This window comes from Pipistrellus kuhlii, unplaced genomic scaffold (genome assembly GCF_014108245.1).
Source record: "Pipistrellus kuhlii isolate mPipKuh1 unplaced genomic scaffold, mPipKuh1.p scaffold_m20_p_12, whole genome shotgun sequence".
Classification (NCBI taxonomy): Eukaryota; Metazoa; Chordata; class Mammalia; order Chiroptera; family Vespertilionidae; genus Pipistrellus; species Pipistrellus kuhlii.
This window is the reverse complement of record NW_023425427.1, coordinates 18,725,396-18,747,691: the sequence shown is the minus strand read 5'-3', so window position 1 is coordinate 18,747,691 and position 22,296 is coordinate 18,725,396. Positions and strand designations below refer to the sequence as shown.

The following is a 22,296-nucleotide window of genomic DNA, read 5'->3' as shown; positions in this document are numbered from 1 at the left end:
AATGACGACGGTTCCCTCTTCCTCCTTTCCTCACTTTCTTAAAAAAAAAAATTTTTTTTTAAACAGCTGGGTAAGATAAATTAGAATCAGAATGGGCTACAAAAGAGTACTTTTTACATAAGTTAAAAATACATGTACAGCCGAGACCGGTTTGGCTCAATGGATAGAGAGTCGGCTTGGAGACTGAAAGGTCCCGGGTTCGATTCCGGTCAAGAGCATGTACCTTGGTTGCGGGCATATCCCTAGTAGGGGGTGTGCAAGAGGCAGCTGATTGATGACTCTCTCTCATCGATGTTTCTAACTATCTCTCTCCCTTCCTCTCTGTACAAAATCAATAAAATATATTAAAAGAAATACATGTATGTACATATACTGTAGGACCTGTTTATATGCCATTCTCAAAAAGACAAGACAGTACTGGAGAACAGATCAGGAGTTGCCAGGGGGAAGGGCTGGCAAAGAATGGGACTCTATGGGGGGTTATGGCAGTGATAGAGAAGTTCTGTATCCTGATTGAGGTGGTGGCCATACAAATATATACCCGTGTTACAAAGACCTATACACCAAAAAAAAAAATTGTTACTATATGCTCATCTAAAAAATAAAACTATAAAATGAATATAGCCTGGCCAGCGTGGCTCAGGGGTTGAGCTTCAACCTATGAACCAGGAGGTCACGGTTCGATTCCCCGTCAGGGCATATGCCTGGGTTTCGGGCTCGATCCCCAGGAGGGGACAATGCAGGAGGCAGCTGATTAATGATTCTCTCTCATCGTTGATGCTTCTATCTCTCTCCCTCTCCCTTCCTCTCTGAAATCAATAAAAATATATTTTTAAAAATGAATACGGTATATGTAAAACAGCAGCTTCCCATTTGGCAAGAATAAAAATAGTCACACATTATGCACATTAGAATGGCCGGAGGTGGGATGGAGAAATGGAAGTGGGAATGAGGATAAAAGGGAGTCCGTGATAATAACAGGCGTGAAATCGTTTGATGGCTGGGTGGAGAGAAAGGAAAGCAGGAAGAAAGTAGCAAAGGGAATAGACAGGGGAGCCGCGGAGGATGGAGCCGGATGTATCCTTCCAGCACTGAGCAGGTCTGCAATCCTGTGGGGTCAGATTCATCAGCCTGACACCACCTCCCGTTAGAGTACTCACTTCCCTGCTCTGCCGTCTGACTCACTGACTGTGGACTAACTGCCTTCCCTCCCAGTGCTGCCTGCAGCCAGAGAACTCTAAGGCACGTGACAACAGTTTAATCTTCCCAGTAAATCAGAAGTTTAGCATCCCAGCAGGTAAATGAGCCTCTTGGGAGTTTTATTACTAAGTTGCTCCTCCGATATTCTGGAGCCCTGACCGGATTTCTGGACCAGTAATGCCAGTGACAAGTACATCCTCTTCTCTCTACATCTAGAACCAGGCTTTGGGCTGTAGAGAGCCTGCTTCTCTCTGGGCCATCCGGGCAGTCTGCCAGCCATGCACTCCTGGCAATACCTCTGGGGTAGCAGGACCACTTTAAATGTAGCCAGCTCCCTCCAATCTCCTTCTCTAAGGAGTAGGCATAAAACAATGAGCCCTTTTCAGGTGGTATGTGAGATAACACATACACATATTTATCACAGTACTTGACACTAATAGATATCAATAAATATTACTCTGCCTTCTTACTGACTCCCTAGAACTTCAAAGCCTGCAGGGTTATTACAAGAGACTAAAATTCCACTTTTCTCCTCTGAACACTAGCAACAGTGACAGACTTGGAAGAAGGGCCTGGGACCTCAAATGTTTTGGTGGGCATGACATAACCTTCCTGCAAAACGTAAGGGTTGAACAGCAACTCTGCTCGTCTTTTACTGTCAGAGACAAGTACTAAGATGTTAGAGAACCAGCTTAGAAAAGACTACAGAAGGAAAATTTTACGGTCTGAGAATTATATAGACCTTCCTAAGCTGCGGGGGAGGCTAAAGTAATATAGGAAAACACAAACTTAAATACATAAAAATGTAAAACTTGGCTGTATGATCAAAGCTACCAGAGATAAAGTAAAAAAGACAGGTGCCTGGCTGGGTGGCTCAGTTAGTTGAACTGTCATCCTATACATCAAACAGGTTGTGGGTTCGATTCTCTGTCAGGGGTGCATATGGGAGTCAACTGATTAATGTTTCTCTCACATCAATGTTTCTCTCCCTCCCTCCCTCCCCATCCTCTTTACCCTTTCCTCTTTTTCTAAAATTAATAAAAATATCCTCAAGTTAAGATAAAACAAACAAACAAAAAAGACAGGTGACAGATGTAGAGACCATATTTGCAAACAATATATATTAAAGCACATGTGTCAAACACAAGGCCCGAGGGCCAAATCCGTCCCGCCAGGCCTTTCAATGTGGCCCGCACCGCGCTGTCATCACTGCACTCCGCTGCGTTTCCATCACAATGACAGTTTATGACTGTTCAGTAAACCATTCGGCCCGCGATTTAGGCTGGATTTTAGATTTTGGCCCCTTCTCTGATTGAGTTCGACACCCCTATATTAAAGGAATAATATCCATAGTATTAAAAGCTCCTGCAAACATATTTTTAAAATAGAAAAATAAATATAAATATAAACAAGTAATTTACAGAAGAAATATAAATAGCCAACAAACACATGACAGTTTGCTCAACATCACCACTAATTAGAGAAACAAACTCAAACAAGATACCATATTTGATCATCATATTGACAAACGTAAAAAGACTGATAACACCCAGTGCCGGCATGGATGTGGGAAATAGGCACTTGTCATCCACAGCTGATAAGCATAAACTGGAGGGCAATTTGACAGTGCCTATCAAATTGGTACAAGTGCATGATCTACAGATTTCTAATCAATAACCTAATCTTCCACCTTGAAACACTGGAAAAAGAGCAAACTAACTCTAGAGCAAGCAGAAGGAACAAAATAAAGATTAGAGCAGAAATTAATAAAAAAAGAGAATGGAGGAGCAATAAGGAAGAGGGGGAAATCAATTAACCAAAAGTTGGTTCTTTGGGAGAAAAAAAAAAAAAAGTGGCATAGACTGATCAGAAAGGGGCTTAAAAAAAAAAGACTCAAATTACCAAAATCAGGAATGAAAGAGGGAACATTCCTACCAACTTTATAGAAATAAAAAGGAATTTAAGGGAATACTATCAACAAATGTATGCCAACAAATTAAACGACTAAGGTTAAGTGGACAAATTTTTAGAAAGACACAAACTACCAAACTAACTCTCAAGAATAAATAGAAAATCTGCACAGACCTGTAACAAGTAAAAAATTGAATTGGTAATCAAAAAGCTTCCGACAAAGAAAAGCCCAGGCCCAATGACCTCACTGGTGAATTCCACTGGGCAGTTAAAGAATACAAATCTTCACAAACTCTCCCTAAACATGAAGGGGGAACACTTCCCTCCTCATTTAGGAGTCAGTATTACCTTGGTACCAAAATCAGATAGAGACATCATGAGAAAGAAGACTACAGGTAATTTTTCTGTCAATTATACCACAATAAAGATGGGGGGGAAAAAAAAAGCCATACAGATCAATATCTCATAAATAATCCTTAATAAAACAAACAAACAAACTAGTTAACTGAATCCAACATATAAAAAGGACTATACACCATGACCAAGTAGGACTTATCCCAGGAATTCAAGATTAACTTACATCTTTTTTTTTTTTTTTTTAATCAATCAGCCCTGCTGGTGTGGTTCAGTAGTCAGCCCACAGAAAAGCATTTGACAAAACACATTACCTATTCATGATAAAAAAAAAAACACTCAACAAGAATCTTTCTTCGCCTGATAAAGAAGAACATCGGGTACCCACACTGCTATGAAAAATCCCACTGCTATCATTATACTTAATAGAGAAAGACAGAATGTTTTTGCCCTAAGATCAAGAACAAGAAAAGGATGTCCTCTCTTATCATCATTGTGCTAAACGTTCTAACCAAGACAATTAGGCAAGAAAAAGAGCCGCGGTGAGAGTGAATGACATAGGAAGGACCTTCCCCCTGCCTGGCCAGCGCTGCATTAGCAGCCTCTGATGTGAGAGTGGCTGGCTGGTGGGTGCTGGAGCCTAGGGCCCTAGACTCACTGTGGCTCCCACTGACTGGGCTTTCCAACCGACCAACTTACTCATTCATCCCAAGTTTTGATTTTGTGCCTAGACATTGAAATCGCTGGAGGATCAGGCGGGTGTGGATTTGTCCAGTAAGACTCACTCCTGGCTCCCAGGACCCATTGAGAATCACCCCCAGTTCTACAGGACCGGCCCTCAAGGGGACAGCACTCTACCGTCCTGCAGCAAAGCCATGTAGAGTGCATGGCTACATCAGAACTCCCAGGCAGGCAGGGACTCCAGAGAGCATCCAAGCCAACCGCTCATCTCATTTTATGGATGGGTAAACCGAGGCCTTAGTGAGAAGATTTCTCTCAGAATACTCTGTAGGTTGGCCCCAGAGCTGGACTGAAAGGCTTGCCATCCTGACTGCCAACGGCAGCTCCTAAACCAGTGGTTCTCAAGTTTTCTAATGCCGCAACCTTTTAATTGAGTTCATGTTGTGGTGACCCCAACTATAAAAATTATTTTCGTTGCTACTTCATAACTATAATTTTGCTACTGTTATGAATCGTAATGTATCTGTAGTTTCACTGTTGGTGTATAGAAATTCCATGGATTTCTTGGCGTTAATTTTGTATCCTGCTACATTGCCAAATTCATTTATTAAGTCAATTAGTTTTTTAATGGAGTCTTTTGGGTTTTTTATGTACAATATCACGTCATCTGCAAATAAGGATAACTTTACTTCTTCTTTTCCAATTTGGATGCCTTTTATTTCCTCCTCTTGTCTAACTGCAATGGCTAGTACTTCCAGTACTATGTCAAACAGGAGTGGCGAGAGTGGGCATCCCTGTCTTGTTCCTGTTCTTAGAGGGAATGGTTTTAGTTTCTGCCCATTGAGTATAATGTTGGCTGTGGGTTTATCATATATAGCTTTTATTATGTTGAGGTATGATCCTTGTACTCCCACCTTATTAAGAGTTTTTATCAGGAAAGAGTGTTGGATTTTACCAAATGCTTTTTCTGTATCAATTGATATGACTATATGATTTTTATCTTTCAATTTGTTTATGTGATGTATTACGTTTATTGCTTTGCGGATATTGTACCATCCTTGCATTCCTGGAATAAATCCTACTTGGTCATGGTGTATGATCTTTGTGATGTTCTTCTGGAGTCGATTTGCTAGAATTTTGTTGAGGATTTTAATATGATGAATCGTAATGTAAATAACTGTGTTTTCCGATGGTCTTAAGCGGCCCTGCTAGCAGGTTGAGAACCGCTGCTGTAGAGCCTAAGACCATCGGAAAACACAGATATTTATTTACATTACGACTCATTAACAGTAGCAAAATTACAGTTATGAAGTAGCAACGAAAATAATTTTATGGTTGGGGGTCACCACAACATGAGGAACTGTATTAAAGAGTCGTGGCATTAGAAAGGTTGAGAACCACTGTCCTAGGCAAAGGCAGGCTGTCTACTTAGCCTAGGCCTAAGTTTTTCTAACTACACACAGGCCACTGGGCACCACAGCTTAAGCCCATTTACATATACGTAGCCTCCATTTTGTTAATCACCCCTTCTCACTTCCTGAGATTCCACCAAATATCCAATGCTCGTCCCAGCTCCTCCCCCTTACCACTCAGCTCTCTGTAACCTGTGATGGTATCTCCCCAAGACACACGTCCCCCCCGGAGAGGGGAAGACTACGGGTCACCACAGAATCCTGGCCCGACGGACACAGGGCAACACATACTCCAAGTTCCCAGCATCGTGGGTTCAACAAAACGGAAGGCCTTCTCCCTGTGGCCTGGGGCAGGTATGTTCATGTGTAAGCCAGGCCAGTCGCCGCTAAACCCTGGTTTCATGCTAAATCATGTCCCTAACCTGTGGCTATAGTCTCACGTTTCCTTCTCCCTGTTAACTCTGCCCTAGGGCAGATGGCAACACACAAACACACACACACACACACACACACACACAACATACATACACAACACACACACAACTGCTTTTGGAGGAATTATGCTCTGCAGCCCACTGTGTTGAATGGATGTCTTCTGGGTGAGTGGGTTAAGCACTGATCAAAATACAGAGCACTGGTATTGCCACAAACCTCCTCTCATTCAATCCTTTATCAACCCTCTGAAGTAAGAAGTATCTCCCCATTTTACACAGGAAGTAGTCTTGCCCTGGGTCCCCCAGCAACAATGTGCTGGACAGCAGCTCTGGCCTGATTCCGAGTGGACCCAGAAGGCACCTGTCACCAAGTCACAGCTGACTGCTGTGGAATGCAGCAGAAGAGGGGGCATATAGAGTGGCTACAAGACGAAGGGAGCAGCTGTCCCAGGCTGAATCCACCCTGCCTGCTGGATGTGTAACCTGTGGCCACTGAAATTGATACCATTGTAATTCACTAGTTATTCATAAAAGGAAAGGAGCCGAAAGGGAAGCCAGACGTGTCATTTGGGCAGCTCCACCAGGCATACTAGGCCAGTCCCTGCAGATCCCGGGAGGGGGTGTCCAACAAAGGGAAAGCAAACACACAGAACATTTGGGAATACATAATCCCCTAAACAAAGAATCTCACTCTCTTGGGGCACCGGTTGCTTAGGGCGAGCTCGCTCGTTCCTCTTGCATTCACCCATATGGCCCGCAGCCATGCGGACACCACATGCAATGGACCACAGCGGGGAAACAAGAGCTAGCCTGATGCTGGACTGGACCTGGCTCCAACATGGAAAGGAAGCTCTTGACACTGGCTCTGGTTTTCGCTCTACTGAAACTCCTGCTACTCTTCTATGGCTGGACCAAAGGAAATGGGACTTGGGAAACCGAGAGGTGTAATTCCACAGACATAAAGCTCTCCGCCATATCACATCCTCCACCGGGAGCCTCTGGAAATGCTTATCCCAGCAGTACCCCCCAAGAGCTCCACTCCCTCAAGCAACCAGGGAAGACAAGCTCCTGTCCTCTCCTGTAACAAAAACCACTAGTTCTAAAGCCATTCTACCGTTTATGCAAGTCAGCAGGTTCCTTTATCTACAAAAGGGCATGTGCATGGAGAGTGGCTGTAGGGATAGAACTGGCAATTCATATTTGCAGACCTTGGACTATTGATCAATTTAACCCTCCTACCCCCCAATCTTTATGGGCCCCTTTCTGGATTCCATAAATCAGAGTTCGTCCATAGTCAGCCATCCTGGCTAGCCCATCAGAACCTAACATAGTTTCTATGGATGGCTGAATGTAGTGGTATTTCTAGCCACCAAGCGGCAAAGTTTTAGATCAACACCATTTTAAAGTCAGACCTTTAAAGGGGCTGCCCTCATTCTATAGGTTTGGCTTCATAAACAAAGGAAAAAAATGAAAAGTTCTTGTCTTGTGTAAATGAACTAGTTGGCAAAGGCATTGAAAGAGCCACCAGTAAGGCTTTTTGCACACTGAGAAACCTCCGCAGGAACCAGAGGCAAAGGCTTAAAGAAAAAGCTTCAAATCCAGAGTGTCCGCAGGCCCTACCCAGGGACCTTAACACACACACAAGGCCCAAGGGCTGGGAGTGTAAGTGTGAGACTCCAGACAGACCTGACTCCCGGAATCCACACTCCTTAAAAGCCAATATCCCTGGCCCAGGAATTTAGAGTTTAGGGCCTGGAAAACAAAGTATTGATAGCAATATCCTCTGGCTTAGAAATTCCTCTCTAGCGATTTATCCCAAGGAAATAATTCAACTGAAGCAATGAGCGGCACACAGCAAAAATGTTCAAGATTACCTATGATGGTGAAATCTGGAATGTCGGATGCTAAGAGGATATCTATAAGAATATTAGAGTTGCTATATAAGAGAATTGGGATAATGATAAACAACATAACAGCTGAATGAAAACAGAATTCGAAATAGCTTCACACTACAATTGCCACAGAGTATAGTAGGCATACATTTGGAAGGGAAATTGAGTTTTGCTACAGTGTTACGCACATGTTTTGTTACAACGGTCGATAGAAGAATTATGTTTTTAAACATTTAATATAATGACAGTTTCAATTTAAAAAAACAACAACAACAACAAAGGAAGAAATCCTACAAAGCAAATGCCCAAATCTTCACAAATTAGAACTGTCAGCACTACCAATAATAGATAACATAGATTCAGAGCTAGTCTATGTTAGGCACTGTTTCAGGCCCTGCCTACACTTCACAAATACAGGTGAGAGCAGGGAGGACAATATCTTTCCCATATCACATGGCTAGCCAGAGTGACGGGAAGAAACATAGGTCACCCGTCAACTAAAATCTTGATGCCTGTTGGTCAGGGCTGACAAAATCCTCACCAGAAGCCTCACTACAAGAGCTCTTGAAATGGGTAGAGTGGGTGCCAGAAGCCTTTCATGCTGCAGATATAACCAGGATCTCTCCCCTCACCAACTCAGACCAGAGGAGGAAGAGAAACTGGGACTTGCCCAAAACGACTTAACAAGTTACAAGAACCAGAACTCAGAATCCTCACTCCAGTGGCTTCCAAGGCTTGCTCCTACCCTCTGCGGACCACGAAACCCCTCCTTCTGGACCTCCCCCTCCTGGCACCTTCTTCCCTTCGGTCCCTCAGTCTGAGCTATTATCCTCAGCCTTCCCTTGCCCAGCATGATCCCAACTACACCAGCTCTCAACTCTTATCATCTTTTGTTCACTCTGCCTCTACTTCCTGTCTTCTTCTACCCAGCTGGTGGCTGGATGCAACAGCACAACAGCCCGGGCTTCAGCTGTGACGTTCCTCTCACGTGCAGCAGCTACAGGAAATGACAGGCAGGGTTCAGCCCCTCCCAGCCGGGGAGACGGTTCAAACGGCCTGAGGCAGGGAGAGGGGCCCTGCATTTTGGCTCCGGCCCTGGGGGCACCACGCCTCCTCTCCTCTCTCTAACCACGGGATTGCCAGAGTCTGTCCACGGCTGAGGGGATCCCCAGAATGGGGGTCAGCTCCTGTTTACATCCAACTCCCAGGCTTCCCATAGTATAGTTACCGATACAAGTTTGCTGGCCGAGTCCCCACTCATCCTCTTCCTTGGGGCCCCTCTTAATTTTGGGATGAGGACTCAAATCTACTTACTGGGCAGGCGGAGACCCTCCCCAAGCTGCCTGAAAAGGTCGTTTGAATGCCGGGAACTACCTAAGACCTCCTACAATGCAAATACCAGTTTCCTTAGTGCATCTTGGCCTCGGAGTCCTTTCCTGTTTTTTTAAGTTGGCGGCGCCTAGAACGCCAACAAACGGCTCTGCAGTTTCAGGATGTCAACGGCACAAGGACGTTATGCAAAACAGGAAGAAATAAAGAAAAATGTTAAGGCATTTTTAGAATGTGCTCTCTCACAGAGCCAGGCAATGACTGAACCCCGTCAGGGCCCCTCCCCATGACCCGAGTGGTGGGGCTGGAAGCAGCCTGATCTCATACAGTACAGGTCATGCTGGTATGACATAATCCTGGCCCTTCCCTCGCTGCCACCTCCCCCTGGTGCCCAGGCTCTGTGCCAAATGACCCCTGGCAGATTCCCAAACCCAAAGTGTCCCTCAGAAGAGAAGAATTGAGCTCCAGTGAAGATGCTCCAAGTAGAATAACCTCAAAATAGACACCTGGGGAGAAGCCTGGTACACTGACCTGAACTGCTCTAACCCACCCGAACAAGCACCTACTTCATGCCAGACTCTCCTGGCCTCTGAGGCTTTTCTCCCCCCCCCCCCCCCCCCTCAAAAGAGAGAGAGAGAGAGGAATTCCTGGAAACCTACAGGTTTCTTACTTCATGATCCCTCCCCAGATCTCGGACCTCCTGGAGGAGGGAGAGCTGGCTGTGTATTTCAGAGTCTGATTTGTTAGCTTGTTCCCACACCTTTGGTGGAAATAGTCAAGTCAGTCATGCTAACAGCACAGGGTTAGCTAGCTGGTTGTTTACCCAGCACCACAGCCCCAGTGCCCCAGTCCACATAAGCCTAGCCTAGCCAAGGAAACAAATGGAAAAGTTACTTAGAAAGCTGACTCATGGGGCATCAACCCGGCGTCTCCCCTCACCCTCATCCCCCACTTCTACTGACAGCAGACTTCTGCTCAGCTTTATCCCAAGAGCCTGCCTGGCCTGCAACCTGGCCCTTTCCCCTGCCGCAAGCACTTCCTGCACCTAGTTTCCTTTTTTGTCAGAATTCTAGACACATCCTTCATGCTGCAATAGACAACACTCATCTGCCTGCAATAAGCAAACACGTGATTTTCGTTGGGCCTATCCTTTAGTAAAACTGGCTTGAAAACCCAGCCCTACTCAAAAAGCACCCACTCTTATTTCCTTTTCTTTTTTTTTTTTTTTTTTTTTTTTTTTTTTTTTTTAGAAAACTCTACTATGGAAACAATCCAAAAAGTACATAAAGTTTTATGCACAAGCCTCACACAAGACCACAAAAAAAAAAAAGAACCTCAAAACTGTGTGTGTGTGTTCAACAGCTGCTGAATGATGAAAGTTATACATATTCAGTTGATAGAATAATATATATAGCCTCCTTTGTGACTTTCAAAGGTGGAGAACCAAGCTTGTGATGGGATCTTCAATGAAAAATACTAGGCACACCAAGCTATCTCTATCTATACTAACCTACCTGTCCTTCAAATAAAGATAGCATCTATATTCTTAAACATGTACAAGGAAAAAAGACTAGCAGAAATCATGCTAACATGTTTTGTCTGGGTGACAGGAATACAGGTGTGCTTTTTTCACCTCCTAACTTTTCCAATTATTTTCAATGAGCCTGTGTGACCTTTTATAGAAAAAGTAATGAGCTTTTTGTGTAAAATCTCACACAAAGGGATTATCGGCTCCTAAAGAAGAACAAAAACAAAACACAGACACACACACACAAAAAAAAATAAATAAATAAATAAGTAAGTAAGTAAACCAAAAACAGGAACAAGCCAAGAACAACAGCCCTAGCCTCCCAGTGAGGCAAATCCTCCTCCTCCTCCTCTCTCCGGGCTTGCTGAGGGGCTTGGGAGAGGCGGCTGGGGACAGAGAAGCAGCTACCTCACACACCCAGGCCCTAGATTAAAATCACTGCCAGACAACTCAGCAAGAGCCAGTTATGTAGCCACTGGCCTTCATTAGTGCGGGAAGGGAGCCGGCTGGGGCTGGGCTGGAAAGCAGAACCTGAAACGCGGAGGGCTCGGAGGGCGTGAGTCAGCCCTTCTGCCTTCTAAGGACAAATCCCGTTAGGCCACGTCCACCCAGAACCAGCTCCCTGCCGGGCCCTGTCCCCGACCCCCAGCCACCACCACCTGCCAGCCCGAACAGCTCTGACCTTTAGAACAGGGTTCGACATCTCTCCCCGGGCTGGTGACGTGCGTGCTTGGGCCCCGGTAAACGCAGAGGCCCCCACAACGGAGGCCTCGACAAGCACAGCCGCAGTCTGGTTCCCAGGACCCCCCAGCAGGTGAAGGGGCAGGAGGGGCCCTGTGGGGCCCCAGAATCCCATCCCGCAGCAGCCAGGGTCTGGCGGGCGAGGCTTCACCGTGACCTCACTGTCCCGAGACCACACTGGGCAGCGCCAGAGCCGAGTGGAAAATAGCCACAGTGCCAGGCCTCCGGGGATTTAGGCAGAGAGGGTGGACCTTTGTCCGAGGACAGCTGTATGGGCGCTTAACAGGATAAGAAAAACTAGACTTTCCAGGTGGATGTGGATTCAAGCAGCATTCCATTCTCTGCTTCTTGCCACCGAACGGGCAGGAGGCCCTGGGTAAGCGGCTGGAGAAATCACCAGGTTTGACTTGGCCATAGGATGATGGAGCTCAGCTCACACACACCCAGAGCACAGCTGAGGAACCCCAAAGCCTGGCAGGCCCCTAGGGCGGAATCCAACTGAAGGGCTGGGGCTGCCTTGGCATTAACTGTCTGGCCATTCACAACCCATAAATTAGCAAATCCCCAGGCTGGGAATCCCTACCCTGCTTGTTACCCAAAGACCGTGTAACACCCAGCCATATGGCCAAGCTAATGTCTCATCACAGCCATTATAAAAAGCAGCAAGTTAAAAGATTACCCAGCAGAGCTAAGATGAGGCCTCAGAAATCAGAGGGACATTTTTTCCCCCCTCACACAATCAAATAAAACCAGGACTGAAGAACTTTGACTGCAACTCTGGATGTATGAAATAAGGAAGAAGGAAAGGAAGGGTGGCTAAGGCAAGGGAGAGACTAAACACACACACACACACACACACACACACACACACACACACGTTTCCTTCAATGTGTCAGCACAGTTTAACTGTGCCTCCTCTGCCTAAACGGTGAGTTGCTAAAGACTGCCCTCTTCCTCCTCCTGGCTTTGGTGCCCAGCACAGGACGGGCATATTGCTGGAATGTAATGAATGAAGTTGCCAGATGCTTCAGCCAGGCAGGTTGCCATCATGTAAAACCTCACCAAGGGACCCAAACACACACCTCACAAGATCTTCCCAGGGTCTCCATGCCACCTCAGGCTGCCCTGGGCCTCTGCACTGGGTACCTACTGAGCAGGGGCAGGCTCTCTCGGGAGCACGCCCTCGCCCTCCTTCCCTCTCAGGTGTGCGTATTTACTTTTCTCTCCTAAACTCTTAAGGGTCCAACCGAGAGCTCTGGGGAGCAGCCGCTCATCCCAGGCTTAGCTCACGAACCCGTCTCCAAGACCCCCTTCCCCCTGACGTTTCAGTGAGCTAACGGCAGCCCAGCGCGGCACATTTCGTCAGCATGTTTCTGGAGAGCCAAAGCAGAGGGCCACCTAGGCTTTCTCTCTTCTTGCTTCTTCTACCTTAAGCCTCCCGCCCCCCCTTCCCCGGCCCCCCGCTTTGTTTCACTGTTCCCAGCTTTAATAAATACACCCCACACTCCCAAAATAAAAAATAAATTAAGAAAAAGAAAAGAGCATTGGGCAGGGAAGCCAGGAGTCTGGGTTCCAGCCTGGGCAAGCCACTCCCCTCTAGCACAAAGAGGTCTGGGAGCCTGGGGACTAGAGAGTCCCAGGAAGGGGGCAGGTCGAGTCCAATCCCACATTTGGCTCTTGATCCCCGTGCCCCAAGGAGTTTCCACCTGGTTCGTCAGGCGAAGGCTCCCACATTTGCTCGGAGTCTGGGAAGAAACACAGCAGGCGGGAATCACTCCTGCCCCCACCAGGAAGCCAGACAGCCATGGAGGGTATTTCTCAATCGCAGCCTGTTGGACTAGAAGGCATGTCTGTGTGTACGTCAATAAATATTTTCCCCAGAAAAGCAACAGGACAATACAGGCTTACAAAACCAGTTACATAACCTCCCAAAACTTAAAGATCTGGACACAAGGGAGGCTCCTTGTGCCTCCCCGAACCCTTAGGATGAGGCTCCACCCCAAACTGGAAGGTGATGAGGTCCCAAGACTCAATCCCAAAGTGGCGAGGGAGCCCCTGCCTGAGCAGAGGCCAAGACAGATGTCCTCAAAGTACACACTGTCCTGGGCTTGTGTCCACACGTGTGCATATGAAGGGGGAGGCGGGGGCGTGGAGGGCACGCTGGTGGAGAAACACCTGAGAGCTCTGTAAATGCTTCGTCTTCCCGTGGGCACAAACTGAGGCAGAGGCCCGGCTGACAGCCCCCACAAAAGCCAGGGAAACTGGCTTATGAACAAGGGGCTCCCAGAGCCCTGGCCACCTGCGGCTGCTGTTTGCCGGCCCAGGTGCCCATGGCTTTCTGGTGCCCACCTGTAGGTCAGAGCCTTCCTCATGGCACGGCTGGGCAAGAGGGGCCTCTGTGTTTAAAAGCAGTCTCATACCCACCACCACCCACGGCCCCCATGTACCCTCGAGGGAACTGTGCCAAAAGTCCCAGGCCCCAGGGGGGGTCCTCAGGGCTGCCCTACCTCCCCTAACCAGTCCAACCTGAGGCTCTGCCCCCTCCCTACCCAGCCCCTCTCTGGGATGGCAGTGCCAGCGCCACATTGAGCAGCCGTCAAGCCTGAGCAGAGATAACAATGCAAGGTCACCGCCCCTCCCAGGCTGTGTGTGTTGAAGGCAAACACCCTGGCAGCCAGGAAAGGGGCCTCACCACCACCAGGTCAGCAGAGTGAGTGCCGCTCCGCCCTCGGGCAGGCGGGAGGACACGACCCACAGGCCAGAGCACCCTGGGAGAACTCGGGAGCCTCACGTTAGCTCGTGGGGTGCCAGAGGCAGGGCCTGCTGTGGCTCCAACTACTATCCTCCTACCCTACGTTACACAGGCAGTGTAGACAGAGACGGGATTCAAACCAAGTCGATCTGAAGTCAATCTCAAAGCTCTGACAGCCCACAACGGATCTCACAGTGACCCATCGACAGCCCAGCATGGCTCCCCGATGGAACAGGGCATGGCGGCGGCGGTTACCCACCACCTACCAGCCGAGAAGGACCGAAGCATCTGCTCCAGACCCCTGGACACCAGAAAGTAGAGCCACGTTGTAGAAAGGAACTGCAAGTAGTGAAAAGGCCACAGCTCTCAACCCCAGGGATGCTTTCTCCCACCAACCTCAAAACCACCCCACAAGAGCTTTGGTAGACATCTGCCCAGCTGAACAGATGGGCCATCCCACCCGCCAACACACACACACACACACACACACACACACACCACTCACTCCCAGGAAGACTTGCAGCTCTCTTTTTTTTTTCTTTTTTCTTTTTTTTATTGATTTTTCACAGAGAGGAAGAGAGAGAGATAGAGAGTTAGAAACATTGATGAGAGTGAATCATCGATCAGCTGCCTCTTGCACACCCCCTACTGGGGATATGCCCGCAACCAAGGTACATGCCCTTGACCAGAATCGAACCGGGGACCTTTCAGTCCCCAGACCAATGCTCTATCCACTTGAGCCAAACCAGTCCCGGCGACTTGCAGCTCTCTTAAGGCTCCCTCCCGGCCAGGAACTTCCCCTCCGAGAGCTGCACCCAACCACTCAAACATAAGGGCTCAATTAAAATGGATAAAACACCCTTCACCCCCACTTTCCGGGGCTGCCTCCACCAGCCGCCTAAATACCAGGGTCCCATGCTGTCACATAGACCCAGACAAGCTGGAGAACAGCCAGGGCCTCTCTCTCCTCGCCCTCCAGAAGCTTCTCTCTCAGAAAGTCCCTTCCAGCCACCAATTCGGAGTTGACTCAGAGAGGCCAATAACTCCTCACCCATTACTAGGAACAACGCTGTTATAAAACAAAGCTCAGTGAGCTAGCGACCACAGCCTCTCCTGATTCATCCGGAAGGCCCTGCACTTCAAACATCAATCAGATGAACTTTGGGGCACTTTCATTTGCTAATTAATTTCTCTTCCCTTCTGCTGAGAAGTCCAGGCAACTATTACAAACACAAAAGGACTGAGCGGCAGTGCCGGGATGGGGGACACTGGCCTCTCTGGAGTAAGGAAGGGAACTCACTCTTTCTTCCTTCTCTCCTCAAACTCTCCACGGGAGCCTGAGAAATAAAACTTCAAGTCCCAAGTCCACGTTGTCACATACTTAACATACACAATCTGGTTTCGTTCTAAAAATAACCCAGTGAGTTCATCACAGACAACCTCCTCTCACACATGCGAGACTCGGAGGAACCGCATCTCATGCACTTGGCGGTGGGCGAAGATTCGACCTCATTCTATGGGACCCATCTGCTTCCCAGAGAGCATCATCCAGTCCAAAAGAATCCCGTGTTCTGCTTTAAGGAAAGTCCCCCCCTTATGGCTGCCGTTCATGTCTGACCAATTGCGAGAGCTTCCTCCCAAACTGGATATAAAAAATGTTGAAGTAATTATTGGAGAAATTGAGCAAGAGCAAGTAAGAGGCCTGCGCTGCCAGGATTCTGCGGAAAAGTGTAAGAGTTCCTACTGGCAGGGTGCCTGCCTGCTTGCCAGGGCCCCTCACCAGGAACAGCCTTCTCTCAGCCCTGGCATCAGAAATGAGCAGCCACCTGTCTGGTAATCTTGGAAGCAAACCTGTGGCCGCGCTGGGCTGGGCTGCCTGTGGATACAGGTCAGAGAGAGAAGTTCCTCCCGACACAGGGAATTCGATCCCACCCACCCAAGCTCCCAGTCTACTGGAAAGGGAGGCTGGTATGATTAAGGTTCCCATCCTCTAGGCACGATCACTCCAGGCTGCTCCCGGAAAGGGACGACTCGGTGCTAACCGGTTCGGTATCAGCCCTCCAGCCTCCGGGGCTCACATGTCCGTTCCCACAAACACCTCCCGCGGCCCCTGGAAGGACCTACACCTCATGGAGGTTTGGGGAACCTATAAGGGCAAGAAGCAGGGGAGAAGGATCCTGAGCACCGCGGGGACAATTTACGGAGGGTTTACCCTCATTAACACAAACCTTTGTGTACACTGCTTTAGCTTATAATCTTCCAAAACGACTTCCGGAAACAGGTACCATTTATTTATCCCCCATTAGACAGGCGAGGAACCAGAAGTTTAGGGGGAAGTCAGGAAAAGAGGTTAACCCACTCAGCTGAGAGTGGTTCTGAGGAAGGAAGCCAAGTTGGACTGGGAGGTCCGCTCCCTGTCCGCCAAACCGGAGTGGGCTTCCTCTGAGCTGCCTTGAAGGCTGTTCCGAGCCCTAAGCACTCAAAACTCAAAACGTCTCGAGGCTTAGGGCCGGAGCAGGGACCTCTCCAAGGCCCTCTCTCTGGTTCTGGGGCCGGAGGGCCCTGCGGCTTCCCCTTCCACCACCACGAACCCCAAAGGGACTCCCCTCCCAACCTCTCACCCACCCCCGTCCAGCCCGGAACCTCTTGGGAGATTAGGGCTGATCCGGAATAGGTAGCTGTCTGTCCCGGAGGAGGGCGTGGGCACACGTCCGGGACCGGGGGCGGGGGTGAGGGTGGGGGGACCGGTCGGGGAAATCCGGGGGAGTCCCAGTCCTCGGAGTGGCGCCCCCCCGAGTCCTTACCGAGCAGCGGGGACTCCTCGGGACAGGCGGGCAGCGGCAGGGCGGGGACGAGGGACCCCGGGGCCGCAGTCAAGTTGCTCGCGAGGCCGGGGAGGGCAGCCGCGTCGGGGCCGGGATCGCTGCCCCGGGGCGGCCGGGCCGTGGCGTCCGCGGGCGAGGGCTGCCCGGCGGCGGCTTGCAGCGGCGGGGGCACCCCGACCAGGTAGGGCAGGCGGCTGAGGTCGCGGCCGCTCAGGTAGTAGACGAGGGTGACGCCGAGGTGCAGCGCGCAGACGGCCACGAGCAGGCGGCAGGCCCGCTGCAGGGACGCGCCGGGCATCGCGGCGCTGCCGCCCAGGAGCGGCTCCCGGAACCTCATCTTGCCGCCGCCGCCGCTTTAAGAGGCGGGTGGGCTCCGGCGGGTACGGGGCGGCCCGCCCGCGGGCCCCCGGCCAGGCGCGGCCGGACCGCGGGGCTGGGGGAGGGGCGGGAGGCGGGAGCGAGCGCCGGGAGCACAGCGACCGCCGCCGAGACGCGCGCCGCCCGCCCGGCCGCCGAGCGCGGAGCTGGGCGCCGCGGGCGCGGGCGCGGGCGCGGGCGGGGCGGGGCCGCCGGGGGCGGGGCCGGGCGGAGGGTTGGGGGGGGGGGAGCGCGGGGCGGGGTCTCTGGGGCGCGGGGGGCGGGGCCGGGGGCGGGGTCTGGGGAAGGGGGGCTGCGGGGGGCGGGACTGTTGGGAGGGGCGGCGGGCAGCCCCGAGGCGCCCCAAGGTGCCCCGGGCGGGGTGCTGCCCAGGTTCGGCCGGGGACGCCGGGGACAGCCCAGAGCGCCGACCTCTCGAACTCGGCGGCGGCGGGACCTGGTCACTCGCGGGGCAGCCGCGCCTCCTCCTCCTCCTCCTCCTCCTCTGACCCGCCCGCGTGAGGCGCCGCCACTTCCTGGGGTGCTCCGGGCTGGGACGGGGGCCTGGCCAAGAGGAGGGCGGAGAAGAGAGCCAGCCGGTTGCTGTTTGGGGGGGTTGGGGCCTGCGGGGTGGGGGAGAGGGGTGCAGAGAGGCTGTCCCAGAAGCGGGCTTCGGCCGGGCGGGAGGCGGGACAGCTGGGAGGGACTCTCCTGGAAGCCCTGAACCCCCTTCCTTAGGCTACGGCCGTGGGCCCAGCGTGAAGACGTGCCCCCCCCCCCAGCCCTGCGGAAAAGATAGTGGGTGCGTGTGCTTCTCTTGAATAGCCCAGGCTACGGGTGTGTGTGTGTTTGGGGGGTGCCTCTTCTAGTGCATCCCACCCCACGAGGGTACGCGATTTGGGAGCGAAGCGAGGAGCCTCAGTAACTCCCACGCAGGCAAGAAGGAGGAGAGCAGCCGGCTCTATTTAAAATCCACATAGGTCTGGACACATTCCCGTGAAGTAGGAATTGTCCCCATTTTGCAGATAAAGAGTTCAAGGCTCAGGAAGGTGAGGCTTGCATAAGATCCCACAGCTGTTGGGAGGCAGGGACGGAATTCTGGCTCCATAACTTTATTTTATTTTATTTTTTAAATATATATTTTATTGATTTTTCACAGAGAGGAAGAGAGAGGGATAGAGAGTTAGAAACATCAATGAGAGAGAATCATCAATCAGCTGCCTCTTACACACCCCCTACCGGGGATGTGCCCGCAACCAAGGTACATGCCCTTGACCGGAATCGAACCCGGGACCTTTCAGTCCGCAGGCCGACGCTCTATCCACTGTGGCTCCATAACTTAAAAACAACAACAACAACAACAAAAACCACACACATGTTTAGTCCTTGTTCATTTGCAAGTAAGGGCTGGAGGTTCTTTGGGTTCAAATTTGACCCAGAGGCCACTCCTCAGGCCCGCCTAGTGCATAAGTGAGCAGGGAAACCTCAGCCCTGAGGGGGACTCACGGAGGCGCTGTCACTTGTATGGATGATGGAGAAGCTGGGGGCTCTGACAGCCACTCTGCAGTGCGGGGACTAGCAGAGATTGAAAATTGATTATATGCTGGTCAGACACACGCCTAACTGCTCCACACATTGTATCTCATTCAGTTCCAGCTACCCTGCAAAGGAACTGTTAGTGTCTCCATTCCGCAGGTGGAAAAGCCCAGGCTCAGGAGTTGGCCCTTGGTTGTGATCCTACAGAATCCACTTTCTTCACTTGGCTACCCGAACCCCTGACTCTCCTGGTCTTCCTCACTCCACTGGCACGCCTGTCTCTCTGATGGGCTTCTTCTGCCTGCTTTAGCCACACTAGCCTAATTGCTGGTCCTTGAACTTGCCCCATTTCTTCTTGCCTTGGCTGTTCACTTAGCCTGGAATACTCTTCCCCCGTGTGTCACTCAGATCACTCAAGAGGTCCTTTTAGACCACCTTGTAGAAAGTCCCCCACCCAAATTTGCTTAAGCAGCTTGGTTTTCTTTTAGAGCAGACACCACTACCCAACATGAGACGTTTTATTATTGCCTCTCTCCCTCAGCAGATCAGCTCCGTGAGTGCAGGAACTTCCATGTTCACGCTGTATCCTCAGTTCCTAGAACTGAACCGGCACACAGTTGGCACAGAATGAATATTTGTAAAAATTCCTGTGAAGTGAATGTTTACGATTGTCTTGCTAACGTGGGAAGGGGAGAAGGGAAGAAAGGTTGTTGTTTTAGAACACAAAAGTCAGGAGTTGTTCACCAGGAAGTTGGTGCCGATGGAGCTGACTCGATAACAGCCTATGTATGCCCAGAGGAAAATGCCTGGCCAGTGAGTGAGGACGGGTCAGGTTGGCTCCCATCAGAAAAACGAGGGGAGAGGAAAATGGAGATGTTTCCTCCATGCGTCTAGGTCACATGTGTCAAACACAAGGCCCGCGGGCCAAATCCGTCCCGCCAGGCCTTGCAATGTGGCCCGCACCGCGCTGTCATCACTGCACTCCGCTGCGTTTCCATCACAATGACAGTTTATGACTGTTCAGTAAACCATTCGGCCCGCGATTTAGGCTGGATTTTAGATTTTGGCCCCTTCTCTGATTGAGTTCGACACCCCTAGTCTAGGTAATGGCCAGGAGATAGGAGTGAGGGGAGGTTAGGGTCACAGACCTGTCCCTTTCTGTGGCCAGGGGGTGCAGAAAGGAACGGACACTTGCTCTATCCCTCAGGAACACGCAGAGTCCACTGAGGCATGAACACCAGCCTCACCATCTCTTGTCCAGAGGGACTTAGAATCAGTACATTTCTTGCATCAGAAAGCTCCAGAAGGTCAGAAACCGTCAGGACAACATTGTCCAACATGAACTAGATTTAGAGAGCCAGACAGACCCCAGGCAACCTTCTCCAGCTCTTCCCACTCTCACCTTTGTCAGGTGAAACAATCCATTCAGGGACATGCTTGAAGGAGGAAGTTGTTAGGCTGACTGGCCAACAGTTGGGATCTGGACTTGGTAGTTTGCCTAACCCATGCTGATCTGCCCAGACTCACCCAGCCCTCTGCTTCTCTCTGCAGACTGCCTTCAGCTGGGTAGAGGCATTTTCTCTGTCCTTCACACAGTACTCTCGTCTGCACCTGTCAGTTTACCTTTCTGTTTTACCCTAGTAGGTCAGAGTGCATAGAATAGTGCCTGGCCCTTGGTAGACAATCATTTCAGTTGTCTGTGGCTGAATAGCACACAACCCCAAAACGTAATGTCTTAAAACTAATTGTTATCACAATTGTTTCCTGGGCTGTGCTGCTCCACATGGTGTCAGCTGGGGCACGGGCACTGTTGGAAATTCCAAAGTGCCCCCCCACCCCATGGTTGGCAGTCGGTGCTGGCTGGCGGCTGGGTCAGAATGGGTCGTGGGTCAGGGCCTTGGTTCTTCTTCCCATGGACCTCTCCACATGGTTGCTTGGGTTTTCTCACACACTGGAGGGTGTATCCCAAGAAGGGACATTTCAACAACAATGTAAATTCCTTAAGGCCCAGCCCTAACCATCACTTATGTGGGCACTTTAGTTATAGGAGCGTCCAGATTCAAAGGGAGCAGAAATAGACTCCTTGGGAGAAGGGGTTGGCAGGCATCTTTTGTGATCCACAGGAGTAGACCAGTGGTCACAAATGGTCTCTATTCCTTCCACAAGTAACATGCATTCATCTCTTCCAAAGATTCCCCAAAGGAACAACATCCCATTAGGACTTCTGCCTCGGACTCTGGTCCAGAATCTTTCTCATCATTTGAATCAGTCCTGTGTGCTCACTTTGGCAGCACATATGCTGAATCAGGCCTAGGTGTGGTTCCTCGAGTTCCAGGGAACCATAAAACATAAAACGAGGTATGGTTACCTATGGAACCTATTTTCGGTATCGTTGACCTATGGAACCTATTTTCCAAGCCCCGCAATGTGTGATTGAAACAGAAAGTGAAGCTTCCAAAACCCTAAAACACAGAGCATTGACTTTGGAAGCAGAAAGCTTGCCGAGACCTGAACAGTAGCAAGGAGATTGCAAAGTGCAAAAAGAGGAACTGGGTGGGCTCTGGGTCCATGCCTCTCCATCAGAGGTGGCATCGGTTCCACCCAGTTCCTCTTACTCTCTGAGCAATTCAATCCAAAAGCCAATAGGTAGGAGTCCAAACAGCACTGACTGTGTGCAAAATCAAAACCCAGCAAAGAGAAGGGGATGGGGTGAGAGGTGGGGCAGGGAGGGTGGCAATCTAGCACAGGGCAAGCCCTTTGGAACTTTGAACACTTTGCCTGGAATTCTCCAGAGCAGCGGTTGCCAACCTTTCGGACCTCATGGATCACCAGTGATCCGCAGACTACCTACTGTTGGCAACCACTGCTCCAGAGCAAGACCACAAGTTCATTGGATACATTTTGTGTCATCCTTGCTCGCTGCGTGCTGCCTGTATGTGATTTAGGGCTCTGACAATCTCCAGGAACAATTTCCTTTTTGCACTTTGCAATCTCTTTGCTACTGTTCAGGTCTCGGCAAGCTTTCTGCTTCCAAAGTCAATGCTCTGTGTTTTAGGGTTTTGGAAGCTTCACTTTCTGTTTCAATCACACATTGCGGGGCTTGGAAAATAAGTTCCATAGGTCAAATCCAGCCCACCAGCTGTTCTTGTGAAGACATTTTATTAGAACTCAGCCATGCATATAGGTTTAGTGCAAGAGACCATCTTGCCTGTAAAACCTAAAATATTTACGATGTCAACATAAGAAATATCCAAACCGTGGCTCAGTGGTTGCGGGTCAATGTATGAACCAGGTAGTCACAGTTTGATTCCCGGTCAGAGCACATGCCCAGTTGCAGGCTCCAT

At 50.1% G+C, this 22,296-nt stretch overlaps 1 protein-coding gene and 1 long non-coding RNA gene across 5 annotated transcripts in view; one reads left to right on the top strand and one right to left on the bottom strand.

Moving 5' to 3' along the window:
- The window catches only part of B4GALT1 (beta-1,4-galactosyltransferase 1), a 49,314-nt gene extending 31,740 nt beyond the window's left edge, over window positions 1-17,574 (bottom strand). For 2 of the 4 annotated variants that reach the window (XM_045580060.1, XM_045580061.1), the window contains exon 1: window positions 17,039-17,574. In XM_045580060.1, coding sequence (XP_045436016.1) covers window positions 17,039-17,396 — 358 coding nt within the window. In that variant the 5' untranslated portion in view covers window positions 17,397-17,574. The remainder of the gene's footprint in view (window positions 1-17,038) is intronic. The other 2 variants (XM_045580059.1, XM_036433577.2) reach the window with 2 other exon arrangements.
- Window positions 17,575-18,275: 701 nt separating this feature from the next.
- LOC123652132 lies at window positions 18,276-20,931 on the top strand. Its single transcript, XR_006741267.1, has 3 exons — window positions 18,276-18,396; window positions 19,073-19,846; window positions 20,056-20,931. It is a non-coding gene; the product is annotated as an uncharacterized LOC123652132 (long non-coding RNA).
- Window positions 20,932-22,296: the final 1,365 nt, after the last annotated feature.